The sequence below is a fragment of the Budorcas taxicolor genome, chromosome 3 (assembly GCF_023091745.1).
Source record: "Budorcas taxicolor isolate Tak-1 chromosome 3, Takin1.1, whole genome shotgun sequence".
In the NCBI taxonomy this organism is placed as follows: domain Eukaryota; kingdom Metazoa; phylum Chordata; class Mammalia; order Artiodactyla; family Bovidae; genus Budorcas; species Budorcas taxicolor.
The window spans coordinates 34,415,282-34,440,394 of NC_068912.1; the positions used below are offsets into that span (position 1 = coordinate 34,415,282).

The 25,113-nt window shown below is 40.7% G+C and overlaps 1 protein-coding gene across 1 annotated transcript; it reads left to right on the forward strand.

The window, feature by feature from the left end:
* The first annotated feature begins 4,094 nt into the window (after positions 1-4,094).
* Positions 4,095-24,926, forward strand: PSMA5 (proteasome 20S subunit alpha 5). The gene is made up of 9 exons (XM_052637351.1): positions 4,095-4,232; positions 8,663-8,729; positions 12,765-12,891; positions 15,381-15,448; positions 16,372-16,479; positions 16,621-16,679; positions 17,266-17,368; positions 18,395-18,481; positions 24,686-24,926. The coding sequence occupies exons 1-9, from the start codon at positions 4,204-4,206 to the stop codon at positions 24,761-24,763; spliced, it is 726 nt and encodes a 241-aa protein (XP_052493311.1). The 5' UTR covers positions 4,095-4,203; the 3' UTR covers positions 24,764-24,926.
* Positions 24,927-25,113: the final 187 nt, after the last annotated feature.

Here is a 25,113-nt window from a genome sequence, read left to right on the forward strand (position 1 = left end):
GGGAGTAATAAGAAGAGGCAAACCACCTCTGCAAATTTTGAGAGTTCATGCGGGGCTTGCAGAACTAACATCCTTACAGACGTCCATTCAGATGCACTATCTCTTGTTTCAGGTTTTCTCAACTAGGGCCCTGACCTGGTGTCTCTTTGATGTTCCGAGTCAGTGGCTTAACTGTCAGCTCTTCCACTATAGGAGATAAAAGCCTCTTTGAAAGCTACTAAAGAGGCCCACTGTCTCTCATTCTTAACCATTAACCAGGGGAGAACCCTTGCTTTCTCCTTATTTCTTTCCAGAGTGTCACTACAACTGCAGTAACCAGTAACTGCCCTTACAGGCATGTTTCTTCCCCAACCACCATGCATTTCACATGCCTGAAATTGTACCTGCAAGGGCTTTCTCCTCCACTAGGATGTGTTCCCAGGTTGTTCTTAGTCGCTCGGTCATGTCCAACTCTTTGCGACCCCATGGACTGTAGCTCACCAAGCTCCTCTGTCCATGGGGATTCTCCAGACAAGAATACTGGAGTGGGTTGCCATGTCCTCCTTCAGGGGATCTTCCCAACCCAGGGATCAAATCCTGGTCTCCCGCATTGCAGGCGGATTCTTTACCATCTGAGTTACCAGGGAAGCCAGGTTACTAATGATTAAACCTTTAGCAACTGGATCACCAACTGTGTTAGTAACTACCCATGCCCCTACACTACTCAGGAAAGCATCATCTTTGTTTACAAGGTAGTGAGTGTGCCAGTCACACTTTCTCCACTTTCTATGTTTTCTTGGACCTCTCCTGGTACCACCTGTGCTAGTTTGGGCCCCCTAAGAGGCAGTTGCCAAAGTGTGATTTGACATGTACATCAGCTAGGGCTGGGTGGCTTAAACAATAGAAATTTATTTCTCACTCTTTTGGAGGCTAGAGGTCCAAGATCAAGATGTCAACAGGTTTGGTTTCTTTTGGGGCCTCCATCCTTAGCTTGCAGATGGCCACTTTTGCAGCATGGCCCTTCCTCTGCACACATACCCCAAGTGTCTCCTTACGTGTCCAAATTTCCTCTGCTTTTAAGCAATCAGCCAAACTGGGTTAGGGTTCACCTTAACAGGTTCATTTTAACTTGTGTCTTTCAAAGACTCATCTCCAAATACAGTCACATTCTGAGGTACTGTGTGTTTAGGGCTTCAACATACGGATCTTGGGGAAATCAAAATTCAACCCATAACAACATGCAAGATATTAATTAGGGGAGCTATCTGTCAAAGATAAAAGGGAAAGGACAAGGGAAGGTGGGAGAGTCTGCAAACTGTGACTGTGAAGTCACATACCTGACATCTATGCAGAGAAAAAGGAAAGGATTGAGTAGGCAGGTCTCAGACCACAGCACAAATTGAAGAAACTCTAAGTTAGGCTGATGGGTCCTCCAGTCAAAACTGCCCATCAGAGGAGTCCCAAACGTTACAGCAATGAACCACATGAGCAGCCATGTGCAGTCATTTATAAGTCAGACAACTACGGGCACATAAAGAATTCCGTTTAGGGACCACTTCTTACTGGTTTTTTTGCGTAGTGTTTCCAGTCCACTCTGGCTGTTCTGCCACACTTTATTTTGCTCCAGGACCCATATGCCTAGCTCTCCAAGGTGTTTGTATGTCTTTCTATTTTTTGAGTCCAGCTCATTCTCTGTTTACTTCATTCCTTTCCTTTCTGTCTATGGCTTCCTTATTATTTTTTTTCAGAGGGATATCCAGTTCAACTTTTGATGAAACATTGAACGGGATTGATTACGGGCAATAAACTACAGTAGGTGCTGGATTTTTATGCCCTAATGGTCTACTTTCTTGGGAGAAAACAAGATTTCCCTTCTTATCCACAATCAGAGCTACCTGCAGCTTCCTTTCACTTATGATATATAGGGCACAAGCACATTTACCCTGAGAATTCTACATTCAAATAATTTTTTGAGACATTCACCAAAATATCTGATATTAATAAGGGCTGCAGAGCACCCTGCATCCCTGGATGTTCAGGATATATTATTATGCTTGAAGTGAGCTTCCCTGGTGGCTCAGCGGTAAAGAACCCGCCTGCAATGAAGTTTGATCCCTCGGTCTGGAAGATTCCCTGGAGAAGGAAATGGCAATCCACTGCAGTATTCTTGCCTGGGAAATCCCATGGACAGAGGAGCTTAGTGGGCTGTAGCTGTAGTCCATGGCGTCACAAGAGTCAGACAGGACTTAGTGATTGAAAAACAACAACCTATTTAGATACATAGGTAATATTTATGTAGGTATGTATAAATAGTTCAGTTCAGTCGCTCAGTCGTGTCCGACTCTTTGCGACCCCGTGAATCACACATGCCAGGCCTCCCTGTCCATCACCAACTCCCGGAGTTCACTCAGACTCACGGTATATTTCAAAAGAACTTCAGAAGAGAAAGCATAATGAACTTAACAAAGCATAATGCAGCTTAACTATGGCCTTTGTAATAGAAAGGCCATATTAAGCTGACCAGAAACCTGAGGGATAAATCTAAAAGACGTCTGAGGATTGCTCTTAGAATTTCTCCTCAGTTTTATCAGCGTCAAACTTCTTACTGGCTAGAGGACACAAAACAAAATTCCAGTTGAACTCATGAGGGAAGGACATAAAGGATGGGGAAAACAGATACCAATACTCAGAAGGCTTGTTTCTATATTTCCCTTAACACTGAATTGCCTTGATCATTTACAAACCTAATCTGAGGCCAAGTCAGGAATTTGAGAGAAACAGGCCTGGAGAGGTTGAGGCCTTGACTAGTGGTATATTATTAACCAAAAATGGAACGCTGGTGTTTCTCTTTCAGTCATACACCACGCACTAAATGATTTCCTAACTGGCTATCTTTCTTGAACGTATCATTTACAGCTTTCTATGAAGCTGTGAGTGTGCTCTCCTACCCTTAGGGAAGGTAGTTAGAAAAACAAACAAGACATTGCTGCCAGTTAATTCATGGATAATAGAAAAAGCAGTGAACAATTTGAATCCCAGATCCAGAGCTCTGGGTCACTAGGTTGAAAGCCTGTAGTACCAGTGGCTGGGGGGTAAGAATGGAAGTCCCCTACACATGAATGAGTTCCCTTCCAAGAGCGTGTTAGTAAGTCCAACAAAGTTAGCCTAAGCATCCAACTAACACAATCGGCTATATAGTACTGTACTGTAATAGGTTTCTAAATACTTTTCACACTAATATATAAAAAACAAACACAAAAAAATAAAGAAAACACTTTTAATCTTATGGTACAGTACCTTGGAAAGTACAGGAGTACCAGCTACATCACCACTGCTTTAGCTCACTTCAGGATATCTTGGCCTTGAAATAAAGATACTATACTACTGTACTCTATATACTACTGTAAAGTACACAAAAGCAAAACCACTTGTAAAGGACGCACACATGTGACAATGTATGCCAGACATGTGAACTAACTTAGGTAACTGGACAGGCGAAGGCACTTCCCACCTTTGAAAGTTTGCAACTTTCAACTTTGAAATTTCCTATGTAGGAGACTTCCTGTAAAATTACCCTGGCCATGGGGAAACTTCAAGACCTTCCTACCAACTAAAACTCACCAACTTTTCTCAACAAACGAGCCATGGGAGGGGTGAGCTGAAGTGAATGGACTCGCTCACAGCACCGGTGCAGACGCAAGCATTTCCCAAGTTCAGTCCTGCAGGCAGTCACAGCACCTGGAGGGAAGTCTGCGCCAGAGCCGGAAGAGCGGGGAATACAGCTAACAGCCGGGCAGGTGGACAGAGAGGAGAGCCTGGGACAAACGCTCTCTGATAGGGACCCATCAAACCAGGGTTCAGACAGTCTGGCTCGCCATAAAATTACCCAGTCGACAATCTTGGGACAGGTTGACCGCACGCCTTCAGTTCCGAGCGCCCCTGGCAACCACTAGCGATTTAAAACGGAAGAACGACCTTTGTCCCGCCCACCCTGGGCCACCGGAGGCCCGGCGGGTTAGCTCGTTGGCCCAATCACCTCGGCGGGAACTCCGATCAACCAATAAGAGACAGGTACGGGAGGGCGGGCTGAAGAGGTGGCGAGCGCACGCGCAGCTGGGAGAGTGGCCCTGGCAGTGTGGCGGTGTGGGTGAGTTGGTTGCAGGTGGACTCGTGTTGGCTCTGAGAATCCCGGAGTAGCCACTGCCGCTTTCTCCTGCCCTTACCATGTTTCTCACCCGGTCTGAGTACGACAGGTCTGTATGGCTGGGGGGTAGGGGAGAGGGGGTCAGGTAACGGGTGGGCGGACGCGGGGCCCGGTCTGGGCCTGGGTTCTGCCGTGTCATCGGGGCACCCCACGAACCCGAATTCTGGCCCAGCCAGGGGGTTTCCTCCCTTCCCCAGGCGTCCGCTGTGTTCTCCAAGGCTAGATTTGCGCCCATCGCCCTCAGTTGTCCTACCGCTGAGTCACTGCTGGGTCCCAAGTCGGTGCGGAAGCGTGGAGCTCCCCTTTGTGCTTCGGAAAAGAAGGCTGATGGGGCCGGAACTCTGACCTTTAACCCGGGGAAGGCTAGGAGTCACTCTCTCTTCCCTTCTTTTTGTGCTGAGTGTGACTGCCTTTTAAAAGATGTAAACGCGCTACCTGGAAGAAAAAGCAATTAGGGATCACTTAATGGGTTTGATGATTTCAGCTCCCTTTTCTTTCTAGGAGGACAGCCTCGTTTTCCGTTTCTTAGTTGTGGGAATAAAGCTGCTATTCCTTTGATTGAGTTGTAGTAGGGCGTCCTGGGATGTTTAGTTTCTGCAGAGGAGCGAAGGAAGTCTCAGCTTTGCCAAGACACAGTGTCTGGAGTCAGATTTTGTGGGAACTGGAATTTAGAGTGATTCTCAAGAGTTTTGTCATCATGCTGATTCAAATAGCCTTTTTGAGTTTTTAAAAAGTTTAAGGGAAGTTGCTTTAAGTGTGTCGAAAACCAAACCTGTTTTTTAAATCAGAGCTGTGAGATTGTTGTATCTATTTAAAAGAAAAAAACTTTGAGAGCTTGGGAATGTTAATATTAAGTTGTTCTACTTATGCTGTAGACATTTTTACTTTCAGTTTCTGTTTTGATCAGTTATGATTCACATAGCTAGCTATTAAGTTGCTTAAAAATTTTGAGGCCAGGAAAGGCAGATGTTTTCTCTTTATTAGATGGCTTTGAGAAGCTGCGTTTCTTCTCAAGTATATGTTGATCTTGTTGAAAGTCTTATCAACTTAGAACTGCTACTTCTAAAAAAAATTTTTACTGACTCAGAAGATGTATGTGAGGCTTTAAAACTGACTTTTTTTCTACTGTCCTATAAAATGACTTTGTTGGTCGGTATTTTCTAAAACATTGAAGAGAATCGTCTTTGTGTGATACAGTTTTGAGTAAGGGTGTGTATGATGGAAATTGTCCTTATCAGAAAACCTTTATTAAGGTTTTTGTGATCATTTACTTAACAGCTTTATTAACTGCTTCGTGTTACTCATTTTTGTATCTTCCTGCATTTGTGTTGAGTCGCTTTACTCGTGTCTGACTCTTTGCGACCGCATGGACTGTAGCCCACCAGGCTCTTCTGTCCAGGGGATTCTCCAGACAAGGATACTGGAGTGGGTTGCCATTTCCTCCTTCATTGTATCTTCATAAGAATGCCTAAAATATAGTCTGCTTGGCTAATATACTTAAATGCTTGCTGTGTACAAGGCACTGTTTTAGTTGCTGATCATACAGCAGTGGACAAAAATCAAGATCCTTGTTCTCATATGGGGGACTGTCCTTTAAAAACTACTCAACAGGAAAATTCTCTGGTGGTCCAGTGGTTAGAATTCTGGGCTTTCACTGCTGAGGGTGCAGGTTGGATCCCTGGTTGGGGAACAGATCCTGTAAGCTATGAGGTATGGCCAAAAAAAAAAAACAAACCAACAACGCTGTTTACAAAGGTAACTCCAGTATAAGTCAGAAATGTGTTCATGTCATTAGAGAAGCTGAAATCAACACTATGGGAGTTTTAATGACAGAGGTTGCATTTGATATTATAAGGGGATTATGGAAAACTTTAGAAGGAGTTGATATTTAAACTGAGTTCAGGAGTAAGAATTTAATAAATATGCACAGTAAGAGTCAATAGTTTTGAGGCAGAGAATATAAGATGAACAGAGGAAGGGCCATGAGAAAACACAGTTCATGTTTGGGAAAATTCTAGGCTTCTGGCACATACGATGCACATATGGGAATAGGGGGAGTTCAGAGAAAAACACTGGTGCTAGGTATTGGGTGGCTTTTAATTTGAGTTGAAGGGTTTGGGTCTTATTTTGTGCCATTAATTGTCATTTTAAGTTACATAGTCATAATTGTATTTATAGAAACTAATTGACTGAATTAGAGGAAAGAGTCAATACCAGTTAGATGGCTGTTACAGTTGGGTGAAAGGTAATGAGGGCATTGAGAATGGAAGGGAGAATTGAGTTACTGTGGGGGAGGAACTGATTTAAATTAATATGACTTGGCATATGGTTAATATGGGAAAGGGCTTCCCAGGTGGCTCAGCGGTAAAGAATCTGCCTGCCCATGCAGGAGCTGGAGGTTCATCCTTTGGTCGGGAAGATCCCCTGGAGGAGGAAATGGCAACCCACTCCAGTATTCTTGCCTGGAAAAACCCACAGACAGAGAGGAGCCTGCTGGACTCCAGTCGGTGGGGTTGCAGAGTCCAGCACGACTGAAGAGACTGGGCACTCGTGCACTAATACGGGAGAAGGGAAGCACTGAGTCAGGCCATTCAGAACTTTCTCGCTTGGGAAACTGGGAGCAGGGAGGTGTTTCAAAGTAAACAATGAAGTAGGAATGGCAGCAGGAGGAGCCGATTTCGAAAGGATGACTGGATTTAAGATATATCAGATTGGAAAGTGTTAAGTGTTTGGTATTAATGGGCTATCCATGTGGAAACACTCAGAAGACATTCAGATTAACAAGGAAAGAGGTCAAACTGGCAGTAGAGATTTGGAAGTAGTTAGTGCTTAGTATAGATGAAATAACCCAGGGAAGGTTTGAAAAGAGGGCCAAGAACAGAGCCCATATTAGAGAAGATATGGGAATACTTCACCAGGATGAAGTTCCTGAATTAGAGCGAAAATACTGTATTCATATTCACAGAGTAATTTGGTGGCTCAGACCGTAAAGCGTCTGCCTACCATGTGGGAAATCCAGATTCGATCCCTGGGTTAGGAAGATCCTCTGGAGAAGGAAGTGGCACCCCACTCCAGTACTCTTGCCTGGAAAATCCCGTGGACGGAGGAGCCTGGTAGGCTACAGCCCATGGGGTAGCAAAGAGTCGGACACGACTGAGCAACTAAACTTTCACTTTCATAATCTGTGCCATTCAATACCAATTGTATTGTGACAGAAGGAGGATAGGCGGGGTGGGTTTTTTTTGCATTTGAGAGAAGGAAAGTTAGTAGGTGACACAACTAGAACTTAATCCTAGATCTTCTGCCCCGACTTCCCTCTCAGTGATTTTTAAAAAACTGTTCATTAGAGTCATAAATTTCCTTTTAAATGACCTTAAGGAAAGCACCTCTGGGGAAAATGAGAGGCTGGAATGGTGAGATTCTCCTTTGAGTCCTGATAGTTAGAAGCTTCGTCTCTGTAGTCGGATTGCCTAAATTCTCATTCCAGCTCTGATTCTTATATGCTGAGTGACTTTGGGCAAATTACTCCACCTCTTTGTGTCTCAATTTCCTCTTCTCTAAAATAGTATCTGCTTTAGTTTACTTCATGGGATTGAGGATTAAGTGTGCTGTCATTTCTAGGATTATAACAGTGCTAGGCATATAGTAGACATGCAGTAAACATCAGCCTTTATTATCTGTTTTATGTTTGGGAGTTACACACACACATTTCTTTTAGAGGAAGAAAGTTTTTGATAAATTTGAAAACACCGCTCTTTATCATGATAGTTACATGTTGTAAACTCCAGATTCCATAAACCAAGGAACACAACTATTTGCTTTTATTTGTTCAAATATTCTTAATGTCCGTCACGTGCTGAAAGCTTGTATAGCTAATACCATGCTGCCTCTTCTCCAAAGGAATTTCTAACAGACCGGAGCAAGGAAAGGTTGGGAATTGTTTAAGGGAGAAGAGCCTTCTGGCATATAATTAGATAATATACTGAGTGAATTAATCAGGTTAGGTTTTAGGAACAACACAGATCTGTGTGTTGTTCCGATAACAATATTAATTCATACGAATAAACAGAGAAATGTCCCTGTGGCTGATTTCTACTAAAAAGAAATGTCAAATGCACATAATGGAAAGAGGATAAGGATAAATGCACATTTTCTTAAGAATTACCTGATAGTTTGGGGGCATGAATTTACCAAAGGGATTCCAAATTGATTCAGGCTTGAGGCAGAAAGTCGCCTACTCTCATTTGGTCAGTTTGAAGATACTCTGGGAGTGGGACAGAAGTGTTCTGTACAGAGGTTCCATTCTCTTGAAAAACTGTTAAGGTACCCAAAAAATAGAAGATTGTTATGGTTAAAAGAGAATAATGACAATATGCACATCTGAGCTAGATGTCAGGGAACTTGAGTTTAGTGTCTCTATGTGGTTTTTTTTTTCTTTTCTCTGAAAATTTTAATACCTTTTTTTTCTTTAAATTATAGGGGTGTGAATACTTTTTCTCCTGAAGGAAGATTATTTCAAGTCGAATATGCCATTGAGGCTATCAAGGTATAGTATCAAGTAGTATCAAGTGGGATAGTTTTTGAAATTTCATGTTTAATGCTTTGCTGGCAGAGCATTTGGAGTAAATGTATTTAAATAATTTCTTTGGAAAATGTTCTGTATCTCCCTTTAATCACAGTTAACTATAAAAATATTTTAATTGAAGTATAGTTGATTTACAGTGTTGGGCACAATTAAACTTTTTTATAACAGATTGAGTCCCAACTATTTGAAAGCTTTTTAAACAAATTACTGCTTCACAGTTATGTAAGTAGCTTTTTCTTACTAGGGTTGGAAGGACATGTTTGTGTTTGTAATGTTCTTAACTATAAAGACAGGGGTATAGAATTCCTGACTAGCACCTGCGAGATATTTTGTCATCTTGAACAAATTATTTAACTGATCGCCTGTATTCTTGTTGGTAAATTTGTCAATTTGTACTAGATATTTTTGGGACTGAATAAGAAATGTGTTCTGTAATCTAACAACAAAATTGAATAGTTCAAACCAGTTTTCAAAAAATTAGTTAGAAAGTAAACTGTATATTGAAATTTAGTTATGTGGGATCTTCTCTTTGTTGGATTGTGGATAGTCTGAATTCTGATTTAAATCTAAGTTAGGTCGAGGAGAATGAGGTCCAGGCATCAGTATTTTAAGGACTCCTTCGGTGATTCTAGTGTCTAGCAAGGGTTGAGAATTACTGATCTAGTCCAGCTCTTCGTTTCAATCACCTTTACATCCCCAAACAGGTTGTTTTTGTAGTTCTAGTGACAGAATATTTTCTCACTAGATAGCTCATTCTGTTTGAAAATAGGTCATAATGGTTTAGCAATTTATCCTGTATTGAATTGAGTCCAGCTTCATGAAATTTTCTTCAACTGGCCGTAGTTTTACCCTTGAACCATACAGGATGTTTAAACCTCTTCCGTAAGACAGTTGCCCACATATTTGAAGAGAACTGTTGTGCTTCCCTCTAAATTACCTTTTCTAAAAAGTGTATTTTGGGGGAAATGGTTGTATGACAGTCTGGAAAAGGGCAAAGCAGATTCTTAGTTGAAGGTGTAGAAGTGAAGGTGGAAGCATTGTAATAGATAGCGGGCAGAAAATGATGGACCAGCTACCTGAGCTGTTTTTCTGTTTCCTCACAATATTGTTTTCCTGAGAGTTAATAATTCTTCTTTAAAAATTTGCCTGATTTGGTATGTAAATATCAATAATTCATCCCCAAGTTCTCCAAGTTATGCATATCCTTTCAAAACACCCAGGCACATTAAGTATCCCGTTAAAAAATTCTTAAGAAATCTTTGAGCCTCTGACCTGCTCCAGCCTGACTGATTCTCTGGGCCTGTGGCATGGCTGTGCATTTAGGATCTTCCGTTGTCATCTTCCTTTAACTCCCTCCTGCATTGTTTTATCATTTTATCCTTAAAATGATATGATATAAATCATGTTGCTTCGGGACTTTCTTTGCTTAGCTTAGAATTTGGATTTCTCATGTCTGCTTTATTAAAGAATTAAGAATCCTTTAATTCTTCAAGGGTTAAAAATTTTTTTTTTCTGTAGATTTTTTTTTTACCCTTAAACTAGCTAGATTCTTTAGATAATTTTTTTTGAACTGCAGATCTTGAATTAGTGGGCATTGGGTCAATTTAGCAGGTAATAGGAGCATCTCTCTTTTTAAGTGGAATGGAGCAATGGATTTCAGGATGCCTTGCCCAGAGTGTTGGTGATTTCTTTTCTTATTTTCATGAAACTTTGTTTCTATTATATTTGTTTCTCTGTATCTATTTGTACATTTTGGTCCTTGATGTAGAATGTATTTCTTAATGTAGATTTGGATCAGAAAATTTGAAAACTCCTGCTGTAGAGAAAACTGCCTCCTCTCATATCATGCCTGAAGGGTATTTTTGGCTACTCACTTCTGAGAGCAGTGTAGGGGAAGAAGGCTGGGATTTGTAACATTAAGCTTGTCAATTTTTACTTAATCCCCTTGTTTTGACAGTAGTACTCCTACCTTTGAACGTGCTTGGTGTCCTCCAATGTAGACGCACCCTCATTTTATGCTTTCCAGAGTCGTCTGCAAGAGTGGGAGTCGGGGGCATACTCTAGCTTTACAGTGTGGGGTAAGGGATCTAGAAATCTGTTTCTTAAGCACACACTGAACTAATCTTGTAATTTTTAGCTGTTCCACTTCTATTCCCAGAGATCCTTGTTGCCATCATTCCCTTTTTGAGCACCAGTAGTGGGGTGGTCCTGTGATATAAATCATGTTGCTTTTGTACTTTCTTTACTTAGCTGGGGATTTGGGTTTCTTGTGTCTGCTAAGTAAATTATCACTTCCCCACCTTCTTTTTTGAAAATGTTGTTGTTTCTGTGGCTTTGCCTTTCTCTTTGTCCTAGTATGTTTATCCTACCCATGCTTAAGCCCTTTAATCTCCTATCCTCAGGCTTGGGAAAGGAGTGGAGCTAATGTACATATTCAGTCTACACCTTTACTCAGAAGTAAGAGCATTCATTTTTTACATAAAATTCTTTGGCAGTTCATTTCCTGCAGTTATGCATGTACTGTGGATTAATAAAATATACAATGAAAAGCAGGTATATACATTTAGTAACACTTCTAAATAATGTAATGGCAACCCACTCCAGTATTCTTGCCTGGACAGCCCCATGGAGCCTGGCATGCATCCATGGGGTCCCAAAAAGTCGGACACAACTTAGTGACTCAACAACAACAAAAAATAAGGTCATAACTTTGTACATTTGAAAAGTAATACAGATATGTATGAGCTATGATCATTCAGTCTGCATATGTGTTGAAAGCATGTTGTGCACAATGATTCATGAAATTCGTTCAAATACTTTGCGATAACAAACTCCAGGAACCTGATGCTCACACTGACAGTCATTGCTTTGTAGAACTAAGTGAAAAAAATGATTATTTAGAGAAGCGAGCACATATAGTTCTGGGAGACGTTACGAATGATGGGGTGGGATTTGGATTGGAAAAGGGAAGCGTATATTCCAGGGGTGACGGCATGGCAGAGGTGCAGATGCAGGGGATGACATGGCATGAGAAAATGGATTTGGTTGCAACAGGGGGATCTGGTTAGAGGATAATGCGTAATAAAGTTGGAAGAGAAAAGTATGGTTAGGTTTTGAGAACTCTAGAAGCTTGCTTGGATTTTATGTGTAGGCAGTATAGGGAGACATTGGTTCTTCACAGAAGTATAATGAAAATAGCATATTATTGTATCAGTTAGGCTATCCATGAACAATGCATTGGAAGGGAGATTAAAGATGGGGAGACTAAGTAGGAGGCTGTTGAAGTCATCTTGGCACATAAAACAGCTAACATCTGTTGCTCGTTTATTATGTGCAAGTTGCCATTTTAAGTATTTTAGGTATTAGTGTGTTTACCCTGCTTGATGGATAGATATTATTACCCCCATTTTGCAGATGTGAGATGAAGGGTGGGTGACTAGGATGGTGTTGTGCAGCTGGAGGGATGAAATCAAGCTATATTGTAGACTGCTAGTGACCTTGAGAGAGATTTTTATGTTGTTGGTGATATTTCTTTTTCTTTCTTTCCTTTTTTAAAAAAATTTTGTAAGTAAAATTTTTTTTCTGGAGGTCACATACATTTGAGGGATATCACCTTTTGGGATAATTCAAGGTAGCAGAGGTAAAAAGATATCAAGTCCAAAAGCAACATTAGAGTTGTATTATTTCTCATCCACTATGTTTAGGACTTTAGAACCTGCCCGTCTCCAAAAAACTGGCGCTAGAGTTGATTGTTTTCCAGACATTTTGAATACCTTATAATAAAACTTCCCCTTTACAAGCACAGAATTCTGTAAATCAATGGTCTTGTCACTGACAGGAATAGTACATTATTTATTAGGGGACTCCTGTTCTCTCTGTGTACTAGATATGGCTGATTGAAGCTTCAATTCTGTGAAGATATACAGAGAGATTTCTGGTGAGTAGGTGAGACTACTCTTTGACTTCTCCATGATAACATAACCTGTTTTTCTTTAGCTTGGTTCCACAGCCATCGGGATCCAGACATCAGAGGGTGTATGCCTAGCTGTGGAGAAGAGAATTACCTCTCCACTCATGGAGCCCAGCAGCATTGAGAAAATTGTAGAGATTGATGCTCACATAGGTAAGAAGTAGGGGAAGATTGTTCTGTAGGATCTTGCTGAGTTCATCAGTCTTCCTTGATGTTCCAAGGGAGGTTCATTAGGTGAACATCTTATTCCCTTGTTAGCTGTTGCTTTCCAGGCCATTGTGCATAATATTGGTAGTAGGAAGCAGTTGTAGGATTCACCTACTCCCAGAAGTTCCTTTTTCCCTCAAATTTAGACTTGGCAAATGTGATGGTTATTGAAGTATGTAAAAGTTGAATCATAGGCCAGTTCCCTATGATGGCTGGGTCTTCATGGATGTATAACATTAGGAGGCCACCTGGAGCAGAATTATCGTGTGGGCAGCTAGGGGTGTCCACTGAGAAAAGAGAAATGCTTAAAGATCTTCGGAGTGACTAAGGTGCAGAGAGTATAAAGATAATAGACTTTGACTCAGATCGCTACTCTTCCTCTGTTTTCAGATTTATCGTTGTATTCTATCTCCCCCTGCCTTCCCTTCCTCCCCTCTTAGGTCTCTGATAAATTCCCCTCCTGTAGCTTCTGGCATCACTGTAACATAAGCAGTAGTTCTACTTCTTTATAGCATGGCATTTTACTTGACTGCCCACATTTTCTTCACCTATCTATTCATCTAATTAATGAAACATTGCTAAAAGAATTAATTGCTTGAAGACATCAGAACCAAATGCCATGGTGACGAAGGAAGCTTGACACTATCTCTTTCATAGATACAGAAACTGAGATTTAGTCTTTAAGGATTAGAACATTGTATCTGTCTCAAGCCATCTCATCTGCCTTTTGGAGGTAGGTCAGGGTCACTTCATTCAACAAACTGACAATCTACTGTGTGCCAGACTTTGTGCTAAACACCCGGGACACAGAAAAGAGACATAGACGTAGTCCTTTGTGTTCTAGGAGCATGCAGTTTAATCACAGAGATAAACATGTAAAGAAGTCAATGCAATTAAGTGATGGAGAAGGCAATGGCACCTCACTCCAGTACTCTTACCTGGAAAATCCTATGGATGCAGGAGCTTGGTAGGCTGCAGTCCATGGGGTTGCTAAGATTTGGACACGACTGAGCATCTTGACTTTCACTTTTCAGTTTCATGCATTGGAGAAGGAAATGGCAACCCACTCCAGTGTTCTTGCCTGGAGAATCCCAGGGACAGGGGAGCCTGGTGGGCTGCCATCTCTGGGGTCGCACAGAGTCGGACACAACTGAAGCGACTTAGCAGCAGCAGCAGCAGCAGCAGCAGATATTAAGAAAGACTGTGGCATATGTTCAATAGGAGTATAACTGGGGAAATACTTAGTTTTTCCTGGGGCCTGTGTTAGTGAGGCTTTCAGAACATAATTCCATAAAGGTGATGCTTGAGCAGAGCTGAATTCTAAAGGATAAGGAGGTGTTTACCAAGCGAGTAAGTGGGTGTAGCAGGGGAGAGCTTTGTGATAAGAGGGTATAGAAAAGAGCAAACCTGTGATGGTGTAAAATATAAAATACCCTGTACCGGCAATTTGGGATGAATGGGAGGTATAACGTGGTAAGAAATGAGTCTAGGATCAAAGAGTGTAAGTCCTTTTTACCATACAAAAGAGCTTAAACTTGATCCTTTTGCATTGACATCAAAGATTGTATGCATTGAGGTGATACGATCAGATTAGGATTTTAGAAAAACCATTCTGACAGTAGTGTTGAAGGTAGAGTGAACGGTACTGAAACTGAAGGCAGGGAGACCAGCTCAGAATCTAAATACAGAGATGAGGAGGGCTTTAGCCAAGGAAGTGGCTGGACATCGGCGAGGTAAGGGTTAATACCAGCCAGGCTAATCAGACAGTGATCGATAGAATTTGGGATTTTTGATTGGTTATGAGGGCCAGGGAAGAAGATGGAGTCAAGAAGGGAAATGAGTTGAATCTGTGGTCTCTCCATGCAGATATATTAAAGGAGACATTTGGCTTTATAGGTCTGAACTGTGGAAGTGAGACCTAGGCTGGAAATTTGGATTTGAGTCATGACATGTTAAGTAATAGCCATAATCTCGGCTTCCTGGGCCATCTCTACTATAACTAGTTGGTGTTTGGCCAGGACATGAGATTTTTTATATTACTTTAGGGTGTTCCACTGTAGCTCGTAGTGAGATAGTTATTTAAAAAATTTTTCCCCTTATTTTTCCTGTTGGAGTGTTAGTGCTTGCATGGGCTACAAAGAGTGCTAAAGGAATGTTTGAGTATGTAAATATGACAATTCATGTTTGATTACCTGTCCTTCTCTGTCTCCTCTCTTAATAGCTGGACTTCTGTGTCACTGTGGATGGTTTTTGTTGGTGATAGAATTATACTTGTGTTCAGTGCAGATACTTGCTCATTTAATCTTGTGGGTATAGTGCTATGGGATTGCAGGTTGGCTGCCATGGTTTCACTCCAAAATTTCAGTTATTTCCTGAGTGGGTGAAAGTTGTACAAGGATTTGGCTTACTGGGTCACTGTTGCTTTTACATTGCAGGTTGTGCCATGAGTGGGCTAATTGCTGATGCTAAGACTTTAATTGATAAAGCCAGAGTGGAGACACAGGTAAAATCAGCATCAACTCTCCTTTTCACCATGATGCTTGGGTTCCTTGTTTAGTGATGATACAACTGCCTGGGCTGTACTGTAGCTATCTGTGTTAATATCTGATGTCGCTCTTGGGAGTGATTTTGAGCAGAACCGCTGGTTGTAACTTTCTGAGGCCGGGAGTCTAGCCATCCAACCATTGCGGCTCTAAGGAAGCCCTGGTAAATAGTGCTGACAGTCTCTTGCTTTTTCTTGATTTGCCTTATGTAAAGTAGGCAGTGCACCGCATTCCGTTCCCTAATTGACTTTTTGGGGGAGCACTGTAGCAGGAGGTAGAGGTAGCTAAAGGAGTTTCGCCCCACCTGCCCTTTGCTGCTAGGCTTGCAATGACAGCTCTCCTGTGGTGAGTAATTATATGTACCAGGTGATAAATGCTGCTTAGGAATACTGATTTTTTTTTTTTTTTCAACTGAGCTCTTGCTACCTGTAGAGTAGACTGGTCAGGGGAAAAAAAAAACCTGATTGGTAAAAATTCTTTGTGCTTATTTGCAAGTTTGCTGTCAGTACTTATGTAAGAATAAGTCATTCAGTTTAAACCAGCAGAATAATAAAATAGAATCCTTGAGGGAAAGTGGCACTCAGCTATTAACTTTCACTTTGTAAAGAGACTAAATTTGGTTCTTTGAGGGGTTAGCTGTTTTTCAAGGGAGCGATCCTCTAGCCGTCATTGCCCAGAGTCCTTTTGGTATAACTTTATTTCCAGAGCTATTCCTCTTCCTCTCATGCAGTCCCAAACATTTGACTTTAGTGTTAAGGAAAACACACCCGAGCTTGAGCCTTCAGTTTTTAACCACAGTTCAAAGGGATGTGTGTAGTTAGATGGTAGACTACTTTTAACGCCCGTCTTGTGAAAGGTAAACCATGCATTGCTCTTCTTTTAGAACCATTGGTTCACCTACAATGAGACCATGACCGTGGAGAGTGTGACTCAGGCTGTGTCGAATCTGGCGCTCCAGTTTGGAGAAGAAGACGCAGACCCAGGTGCCATGGTGAGTGTGGTGTTTGCGCCAAGCTGTCTTGCTGCCCTGTGGGACTTAGGATGTCTGTCCTCGGAGCGTGTCTTTCCCTGGTCTTCTTGCCCTCTTACTTCACTGCTGTTCACCTTAATATCTTCTGATTTGTGGTTCTAGTCCCGTCCCTTTGGAGTAGCCCTGTTATTTGGAGGAGTTGATGAAAAGGGACCCCAACTGTAAGTACCGTTTTGCCATTTTCCTCCTGATTCCTTTTCGGGAGACTTTTTTATAATTTGGGATGGGATTGGTTGTTTATCAACTGAGAAAGATTATTATAGAGTTGTAAAAATGAAGGGCTTCTAATTCTATAAAGTTGAGTGATTCTGGTCTACTTTCACAAAGACAAATTTGGGGATTTTATGAAGAGCACCCCTATTGGAACCAGTGCTACTTCTGGAAAGAAAGGAGAAGTAACTCTGTTACTATAGTCAAGATATGTTTTAGAGCCTTGCTTTCGAATATTTATTTGATCCTTATCCTCAAATGGTATTTGGATAGTCATACAAAAGTGTCATATTTATATATACTGTATGTATAGAGTATATTTATATGTAATTCTCTAAATCCCAGAGGAAATTATTGTTTTCTTAAACACTTTTTTAAAGATCTGATTTCTCCAGCCATGGGATGTCTTTTGGATGTATGCCTTGGTATTTCCTGGCTGCAGGGCCAAGCATTTATATTTTTTAGAGAGATGTTTGTAATGGAAAATATCACCATTTCTTAAGCATTTTAATCCTCTTCTTTCTGGTGGTTTTGCAGGTTTCACATGGACCCATCTGGAACCTTTGTACAGTGTGATGCTCGAGCAATTGGCTCTGCTTCAGAGGGTGCCCAGAGCTCCTTGCAAGAAGTTTACCACAAGGTAATTAAGCATTCCCTTGCCTTTATTATTATTTTGAAAATCAGGGTAGAATTTACATACAATAAAATTTACAGACCTAAGAGTTCAGTTCTATGAATTTTGATGATTGTATATACACTGGTAATCACCACTTAAAATATAGAACACTTTCATCATCCCATCCCAAAATGCTTGCCTCCTTTCCAGTCAGTCTCTCCCTCCCTTTCAGCCACATTTGTAGATTAGTTTTGTCTGGCCTTTTTATAAATACAGCCATACACTTTGTATTTTTGTGTCTGTGTTTTGTTCAACATACTGTTTTTGAGATATGTTCATGTTCTTGAACATTTCAATAGTTTCTTTTTATTGATGAGTGATACACCATGGTATAAATAATACCACAATTTGCTTATCCTTTATCTTCATAGCTTTACTTAGCATTTTATATTGACTAGTCTGGCTCTTCAAGCAAGTGGGCTTTTTACCTTTGTGGGATGGAAGATTTGGTTTTGGGTGACTCATTGTAGTGGCTGAAGACTGCTATACTTGTCATTCAGGTGGTTCATACAGGGATGTCTGCTTATAGCAACCCTTCATAGCATTGCTTTTACATGTGCAGGAAATTAAGTATAAAGTGGGGTAAGAAAAGAGCAGATTTTCTAAACCATTGGGCTACCTTCTAGATCATTTGGGAATTATTCATAGGATATCACCATTATTTTCTTGTTTTTAAATTAAAAGACAAGGACTGGAGAAGTTTAACTCTTTCTCCTTCAAAGATCACTTACTGTATTAAAGTTGAGGACTTTATTCTGGTTCAAAATAAGGCTTTCTTTTCCCTCTGAATACATGTACTCTATAAGTAAGTGGCACATATACCACTTACTTGAATTCTACAGATAATGTACTGTACTTACTAAGAGGTTTGATTTATTAATATTTGCTGAATCATTTTTTCAGAAAGATGAGAGTTACAAGGGGGATCTGTGTAGGAAAGAGGAGTTATATACGATTAATGGCTACTCTTCTTACCCTCTTTGTTTCAAGTCTATGACACTGAAAGAAGCCATCAAGTCTTCACTCATAATCCTCAAACAAGTAATGGAGGAGAAGCTGAATGCAACTAACATAGAGGTACTTTTCTGTTTTACTGATTTTTATTCAGATATCATAGCTCTCATTGCTAAAGGTTAAATAGGTCAAGACAGTCACATTTCTATATGCTCAGTTCTTAAGAAATTATTGGTTTCCATTGAGTAAGCAATTCTAGTAAAGTAGTAATGGCAGAAGCCGAAGTTCGATGAGCTAAAGAAGGGAAGGGAGTGATGGAGTGGAGAAAACAAGAATGTGCTGCCTTCTCAAGAAGACATTGACGCCAGCAGCAGCAGGCAGCATGAAGGAAGAGGATTTTTGTCTTTTTAAGGATATGGAAAGACTAGAAAATACTTTTATAGTCTGAAAAGAAGCAAGAGAATAGAAAAAATGTTAAAAGAATTTAAAGCAGAAGTTAGTGATGGGAAATTTCTCGAGAGAGAAGACATGGTACAAATGAAGGAGTTCATTTTGGAAAGTAGAAGTGATTCACCATTATATAAATACCCGTTACATGCCAGGTACTATGCATCGGAAGATGCCAGGGATACAGACACAGAAAGTCCAGTTCCAATTTAAGTGTTAATAGTATACTGTGTGGTATAGAGGACATACAGGTAATTGCAGCTTGGGTTGATACTTCGGTAATAGCGATAAGAACGGATTGACCCGGGAACATATAACTTACACTGGGACATTAGGAAAGTCTCCTGGAAGAAGTGATGTTTGGAAAAGGGAGAATAGAGTGGAATTCTGGAAGAGGAAGCAGCACATGTGGAACATCATCGGGCATCACAGGGAACCTTGAGGATTCTGCCTTTTTGCTGGAGTGTGAGATGTGTGTAAGGTGGGGGGATGATAAGAGATGACACTGGAGAGGCATGGACTAGATCCGGAAAGCCCTAATTTAGCATCCTAAGAGTAGACAGGAAGAAAGGAAGTCACGATAAGGTAAGGTAAGTTCGGAAATGAATTGGGAGAGAGGGATTATATTTCCCTGGTGATTGTGAGATCACCTTCTGAGGGTGGGTGAATGCAACAGTGAAATGAAGAAGAATGGGAAATATTTGGAAAAGTGTTTTCAATAGGGAAGAGAGAAGACAGGGATGGGTAAAAGGATTGCTGAATCACATTAAAATACTAGCTAAGGCTGGAATCAAATTGTTGTAAAAAGTCAGGATAGTGGTTACCCTTGGAGGCATGGTGTGTACGTATGTTTTAATTCAGAAAAACTTAGAGGCCAACTGAGGCTGGAATCACAAATCAGTAATTAAACTAGTCAGCACTTAACCAGGATACTTTTCAGCTGTACTCTTCGTGGACTGAGAAAATGTATATTTGAATTAAACCTCTGAAGGAGGATTGACGGGTTATAGGCAGAAGAATGGAGAGTATTGTTATCAGTCTGTCACCAGTAGAGACAGGTTCTGTGGCTGCAGGGAAAGGGGCAAAACGATGCCAGGACAAGGGGCTGGCCTAAAGGTTGGACGATCTGAGACGAGTTGGGATGTGGGGGTTGGCATTTGGCTTGCTTAGATTCTTTACCACTGAGCCACCTGGGAAGCCCCTTATTTTCTCTAGAGAAATGTTCAAGTCCTTTGCCCATTTTTAATGTGGGTTATTTGGTTTTTTATTGTTGAGTTATAGGCTCAGTGGGATATTCTTGATTCTGAAATGCATAATGCAGTTAATAATAATTTATAAAAGTTCTCCCAGCTTAAATTTGGATTGACATCCCCTTGAAAACATTATCTTGGTTATTCCTTTGTCTTTCTCTTCCCGTCACCAATTTTCAACCAAACCTATTAGAACAGGTATTTGTCCTCAGTTTCTCAATTATGTTTATAACTTGTTGAGTCATTAAGCCATGTCTAACTCTTCATGGACTGCAGCACGCCAGGCTTCCCTGTCCATCACTATCTCCAGAGTTTGCTCCAACTCATGTTCATTGAGACGATGATGCTATCCAGCCATCTCATCCTCTGTTACCCCTTCTCCTCCTACCCTCAATCTTTCCCAGGGTCTTTTCCAATGAATCTTTCTTTAGAAAAATAAAAAAATTAACTTTACCTTTGTCAGCTTCTCTCTCTACTTAGTATCCTTTTTGAAAGATCAACTTTGTTGAGGTATAATGTACATGCTATAATGGGGACCTATTTTAAGTTTATAGTTCAGTGAATTTTGACAAATGAATTACCCTTGTGTCTACCACCACAATCAAGATCCAGAACATCTCTGTCATCCCCAAAAGTTCCCTTATGCCCCTTTTTAGTTCCTGATCTGCTTTTTGTCGCTACAGGTTTGTTGTGCCTCTTCTAGAATTTCTTACAAGTGAATCTACAGTGTGTATTCTTTCTGTGTCTCACTGCTTTCACTTAGCTTCATAATTTTGAGATTCAAGAGCCTGCTACATTTTATTGCTATTAGCTGTCTTCTTTAACCTTTAGTTGCTAGACGGTGCGTCTGTATCCATCGTCCTCACTGCCTCGCCTCTCATTCATTCCTCAGTCACTGCCATTGGTTTCGGTTATTTTCGAGACTGTCCCTTGCTAACATACTCCTCTTATCAGATTTCATGGTCATTTTTAAGACTTACTAAATGACTTTTTCTGAAGCAGACACCTCAGACTTTCAACACTTCTAAAACCTGTCATTTTTCCTGAAAACCATTTCCCCTTCTCGTATTTCTAATCCTGGACACCTTTAGTGTACCTGTCATTCACAGCAGAAGCCTTGAAGACATTGGCCTCCCTTGTCTTCACTGATCTGTGCCTTTGCCTCCTTAAATAACTCTCATATCAGTGCCTCTTCATCCCTTCTCCCAGGGCCTTCTCTTGTTCAGTCTCTCATTTTTCTGCTGCCTTGTATATTCTCAGAGATTTCCTAACTAGTCTTCCTGCTTCTTGTCTTGCCCTCCTCGTTTTCATTCCATTTCCCCTGCTACTTCATTGTGCTACCGAAGTGGATTTTCTGAATTGCGTAGCTAACCTCGATTGTTCTCCACTTTAAAAAAGTCTTTTCTAGGGGTCTTCCCAGGTGGCTTAGTGGTAAAGAATCCATCTGCCAATGTGGGAGATGCAGAAGACACTGGTTTGATCCCTCGGTTGGAAAGATACCCTGGAGGAGAAAATGGCAACTCAATCCAGTATTCTTGCCTGAAAAATCTCATGGAGCCTGAGGGCTACAGCCCATAGGGTCACAAAAGAGCTGGACATGACTGAGCACAGCACACACATATGGGCAGCCAGCTGCTAAAAAAGTCTTTTTGTGACTCTTATTGTCTGCAAGATAAATTCCAAACTTCTTTTCCTGTCACAATAATTCACACCTCTTAAGGCATATGTTTAACCTGTTAGGTTAAGTTTACCTGAAATTATCATTACATGCAATTAAAAATTGCTAATCTTACATGCAGGAGATGCAAGACACACAGGTTCAATCCCTGGGTCAGGAAGATCCCCTGGAGAAGGGAATGGCAACCCACTCCAGTATGCTTGCCTGGAAATTTCCATGCATAGAGGAGCCTGGCAGGCTGCAGTCCATGGGGTCGCAAAGAATCGGATGCAACTGAGCATACAAAGGAAGCTTCAATAGCAAGTGTGCTGGGACTAGGGCTTCCCTGGTGGCTCGGTGGTAAAGAATCTGCATGCCAGTGCAGGAGATGCAGTTCGATCCCTGGGTCAGGAAGATCCTCTGGAGGAGGAAATGGATACCCAGTCCATTATTCATGCTGGGATAATCCCATGGACAGAGGAGCCTGGTGGGCTACAGCCCATGGGATTGCAAAGAGTCAGACATGACTGAGCACACATGCACAAGCAAAGAAAAAACAATTTCACATGCAGTTATCTTTAAATCCTCACAGTAGCCCTATGGGATAGGTGTTCATATTTCCATTTTACAGAGGAAGAAACTGAGTCTTTGAGAAGGTAGGACCTTGCCCAGAGTAATAGCATTGGTAAATGGTGGGGTCAAGGTTTGAATTGCCTCACCTCTCATTTATTCCTCAATCACTGCCATTGGTTTCTGTTATTTTCGAGACTGTCCCTTGCTAACATAACTCCTCTTATCAGATTTTCATGGTCATTTTTAAGACTTACTATATGACTTTTTCTGAAGCAGACACCTCAAATTTTCAGCACTTCTAAAACTTGTCATTTTGGGGGCCTTATTTGGGGATGTATACTTTTAACCACTTTAATATACTGTGTTTCTGTGAGCTCTCACTCCTAGTATCTCTCCATTTTGTCGCATCTCATATGCAACCTCTCTGCTCTATCCATTCAGAATTACGTTCGGTTTTGCAAATACATCGTCTTGTTTCATGCTTTTATGTATTTGCATATTCAGCCTGCCCTCTGCTACTTCAGATTGCTGTCCTTGAAGCCTTCCTGGACTCTAGATTACTCCTTTGTCCCTTTCTCTGTGTGCCAGGCTCTGTTACAACCCTTATCTGACATGAAAAGCATTTGACCTCTATAACCCTTAGTGACAGACTTTATCTTTGGATCTGTAGTGTCTTGTACAACCATAACTTATACACAAGTGCTTAGCAGTCAATTATTGATCACATCACTAAAAGAAAAGAACTCTTATCTACCTCACAGAGGTTTTTTGAAAGTGAGATGAATAGAAAAGTAGCTTTCATATTCATTATGTAAATAAATGTATCATTATGTAAATGCAAGGGGTTATTTTTACTCATCTAGTGATGAGTACCTTTCTGAAAGCAGTATTTGGTTTAAGTCCTATTAGTATTGATTTGCAGCCTGGTTTTACGGGACTATTCTAATTCAGGATTACCCAGTTTCTGGTTTTTAGCCCTTGTAATGGTTTAGGAAGACTAGCTTGTGTGCCATCGGTGACTTGACAAAGAACTCTAGCCCTTCACTCTTCCTCTGGTTTATTGACTTTGTATCTCCCTGTCCTCATGTCCGTAAGGGAAGTGTTTATATATTTTCATTTCCTTGAAATAGAACTTATGGTCTATATGGACATCAATAAATTATTTGACATATATTTTACAAATGTGTTTGGGACTCTTCTGACATTTCAGGTGCTTGGATAGATCTTTTAGGAGAATCTAGTGGAGACTGCAGGGGTTTTTTAGTTTGTCCCTAGACTAGATCTTCAGGCGTTTTGAGAAGTGCAGTCGTAGTCTTTTTCTAAATTTTACCTGTAGTTGAGGCAGAGTTTCATGTTCATACCATGGAACTGGATGGGCTGATTTTTGGCAGTTTTCAAATTATACTAAATACTAGTAGTGAATATTACTCAAAAAATGCCCTACTATGTTTAATTTTAAAGTTAAAAAATAAAATATAAGGGAATGACATCTCAAACACAAAAGCTGAAAGCAAAAATGAAGTTGCCCCTATTCCTCAGTATTGCCCTAGAACATGGGACTGTGTTATCAGTAGAGATGATGGGAAACCTGGGGATTTGGTTAAATTTGAAACTAACCATCTCCTGCCCCTGGTTTTATATTGCTTAAATATGTTGTAACCTTGACTGCTGGATTTTACAAATACCTTGAGTCACAGCTGATTTCCTATTGTCAGTGTTAATGGGATCTTTTCATGGCCAGTCCTTCAAAAAACAAAACAAACCTTTTTCTTACGAAGTTAGCATATAGACAATTTTATAGAAAATAGTACCCAACAATAATAGTTAAGTGGTGCTTATTATAATGTTTTAAGCACTATTCTAAGCATTTTACATGGATTGACACATAGACAGGCCTTGGCAACTGAACAACAGCAGCAATCGTATGAGCTGGGTGCTATTCTTATTATTATCTCCATTATCCCAATATAAATTGAGGCACAGGGTGTCCGAGTATCCCAGGGTCACACACAAGCTCAACTTGCAAGTGTGTGAATATGCTTGTCTATTTCAGAATCTAACCTGTCTAAAGAAATCTTCAACAGAAAAATGTTCTGACCCTAATTTACTGCTGCTTTTGTGATCCTTGTTGAAGTAATCTCAACAAGTGACAATGACGCCAGGCATTTGGTTAACTATTATGTGGTTGGTTAACCTCAAAATAGAAAATTTGGTCAATAAGAGTTTTTATTTTGGAGTCAGAGAGCTATTTTAGGGACCTGCTGCTGGAAAGGCTATCCCTGGGACAGCAGATCCCTTAGTTCCTAATGAACAGCTGCATCACCAACAGCTCCTGACCATGCGAGGACTAAAGCAGGTAGTCGAGCCCAGTTTATTAACCCTTCTCTGTTTTCTTTCCAGCTAGCCACAGTGCAGCCTGGCCAGAATTTCCACATGTTCACAAAGGAAGAACTTGAAGAGGTTATCAAGGACATTTAAGGAAGTGTGATCCGTAGAATTTCTTGGGGACAATTTTAGTTCTTCTAGTTACCCTTAACTTTTATTTCCAGCTCCAGTTCCTTGGGAAATCTCCAGTGTATGTGCATTTTTTTATGACGTCTGTACATAAAGGCAGTTCTGAAATAAAGAAAAATTTAAAATATTTGTTAATAGACTATTCTCTTCTAATGCAGTCTTGTGTATAAAATGCTTATATTAGGGGCAAAAAGGATGGTGGTATTAACAGCCCTATCCTACCAGAATATTCTAAAATTGTTTTAGTGGCTCTCTACAACAGAATCAACTTCTTATCAATTCCTTGGTGTTGACAGATGAACTTCCAGCTGGTC

Excerpts from the sequence above, each read along its gene's own strand:
- PSMA5 (XM_052637351.1), top strand. The coding sequence starts at position 4,204 with ATGTTTCTCACCCGGTCTGAGTACGACAG. Across the intron at positions 12,892-15,380 it reads AGAGATTGATGCTCACATAG|GTTGTGCCATGAGTGGGCTA; the intron begins GTAAGAAGTAGG and ends TTTACATTGCAG. Across the intron at positions 18,482-24,685 it reads TGAATGCAACTAACATAGAG|CTAGCCACAGTGCAGCCTGG; the intron begins GTACTTTTCTGT and ends TTTTCTTTCCAG.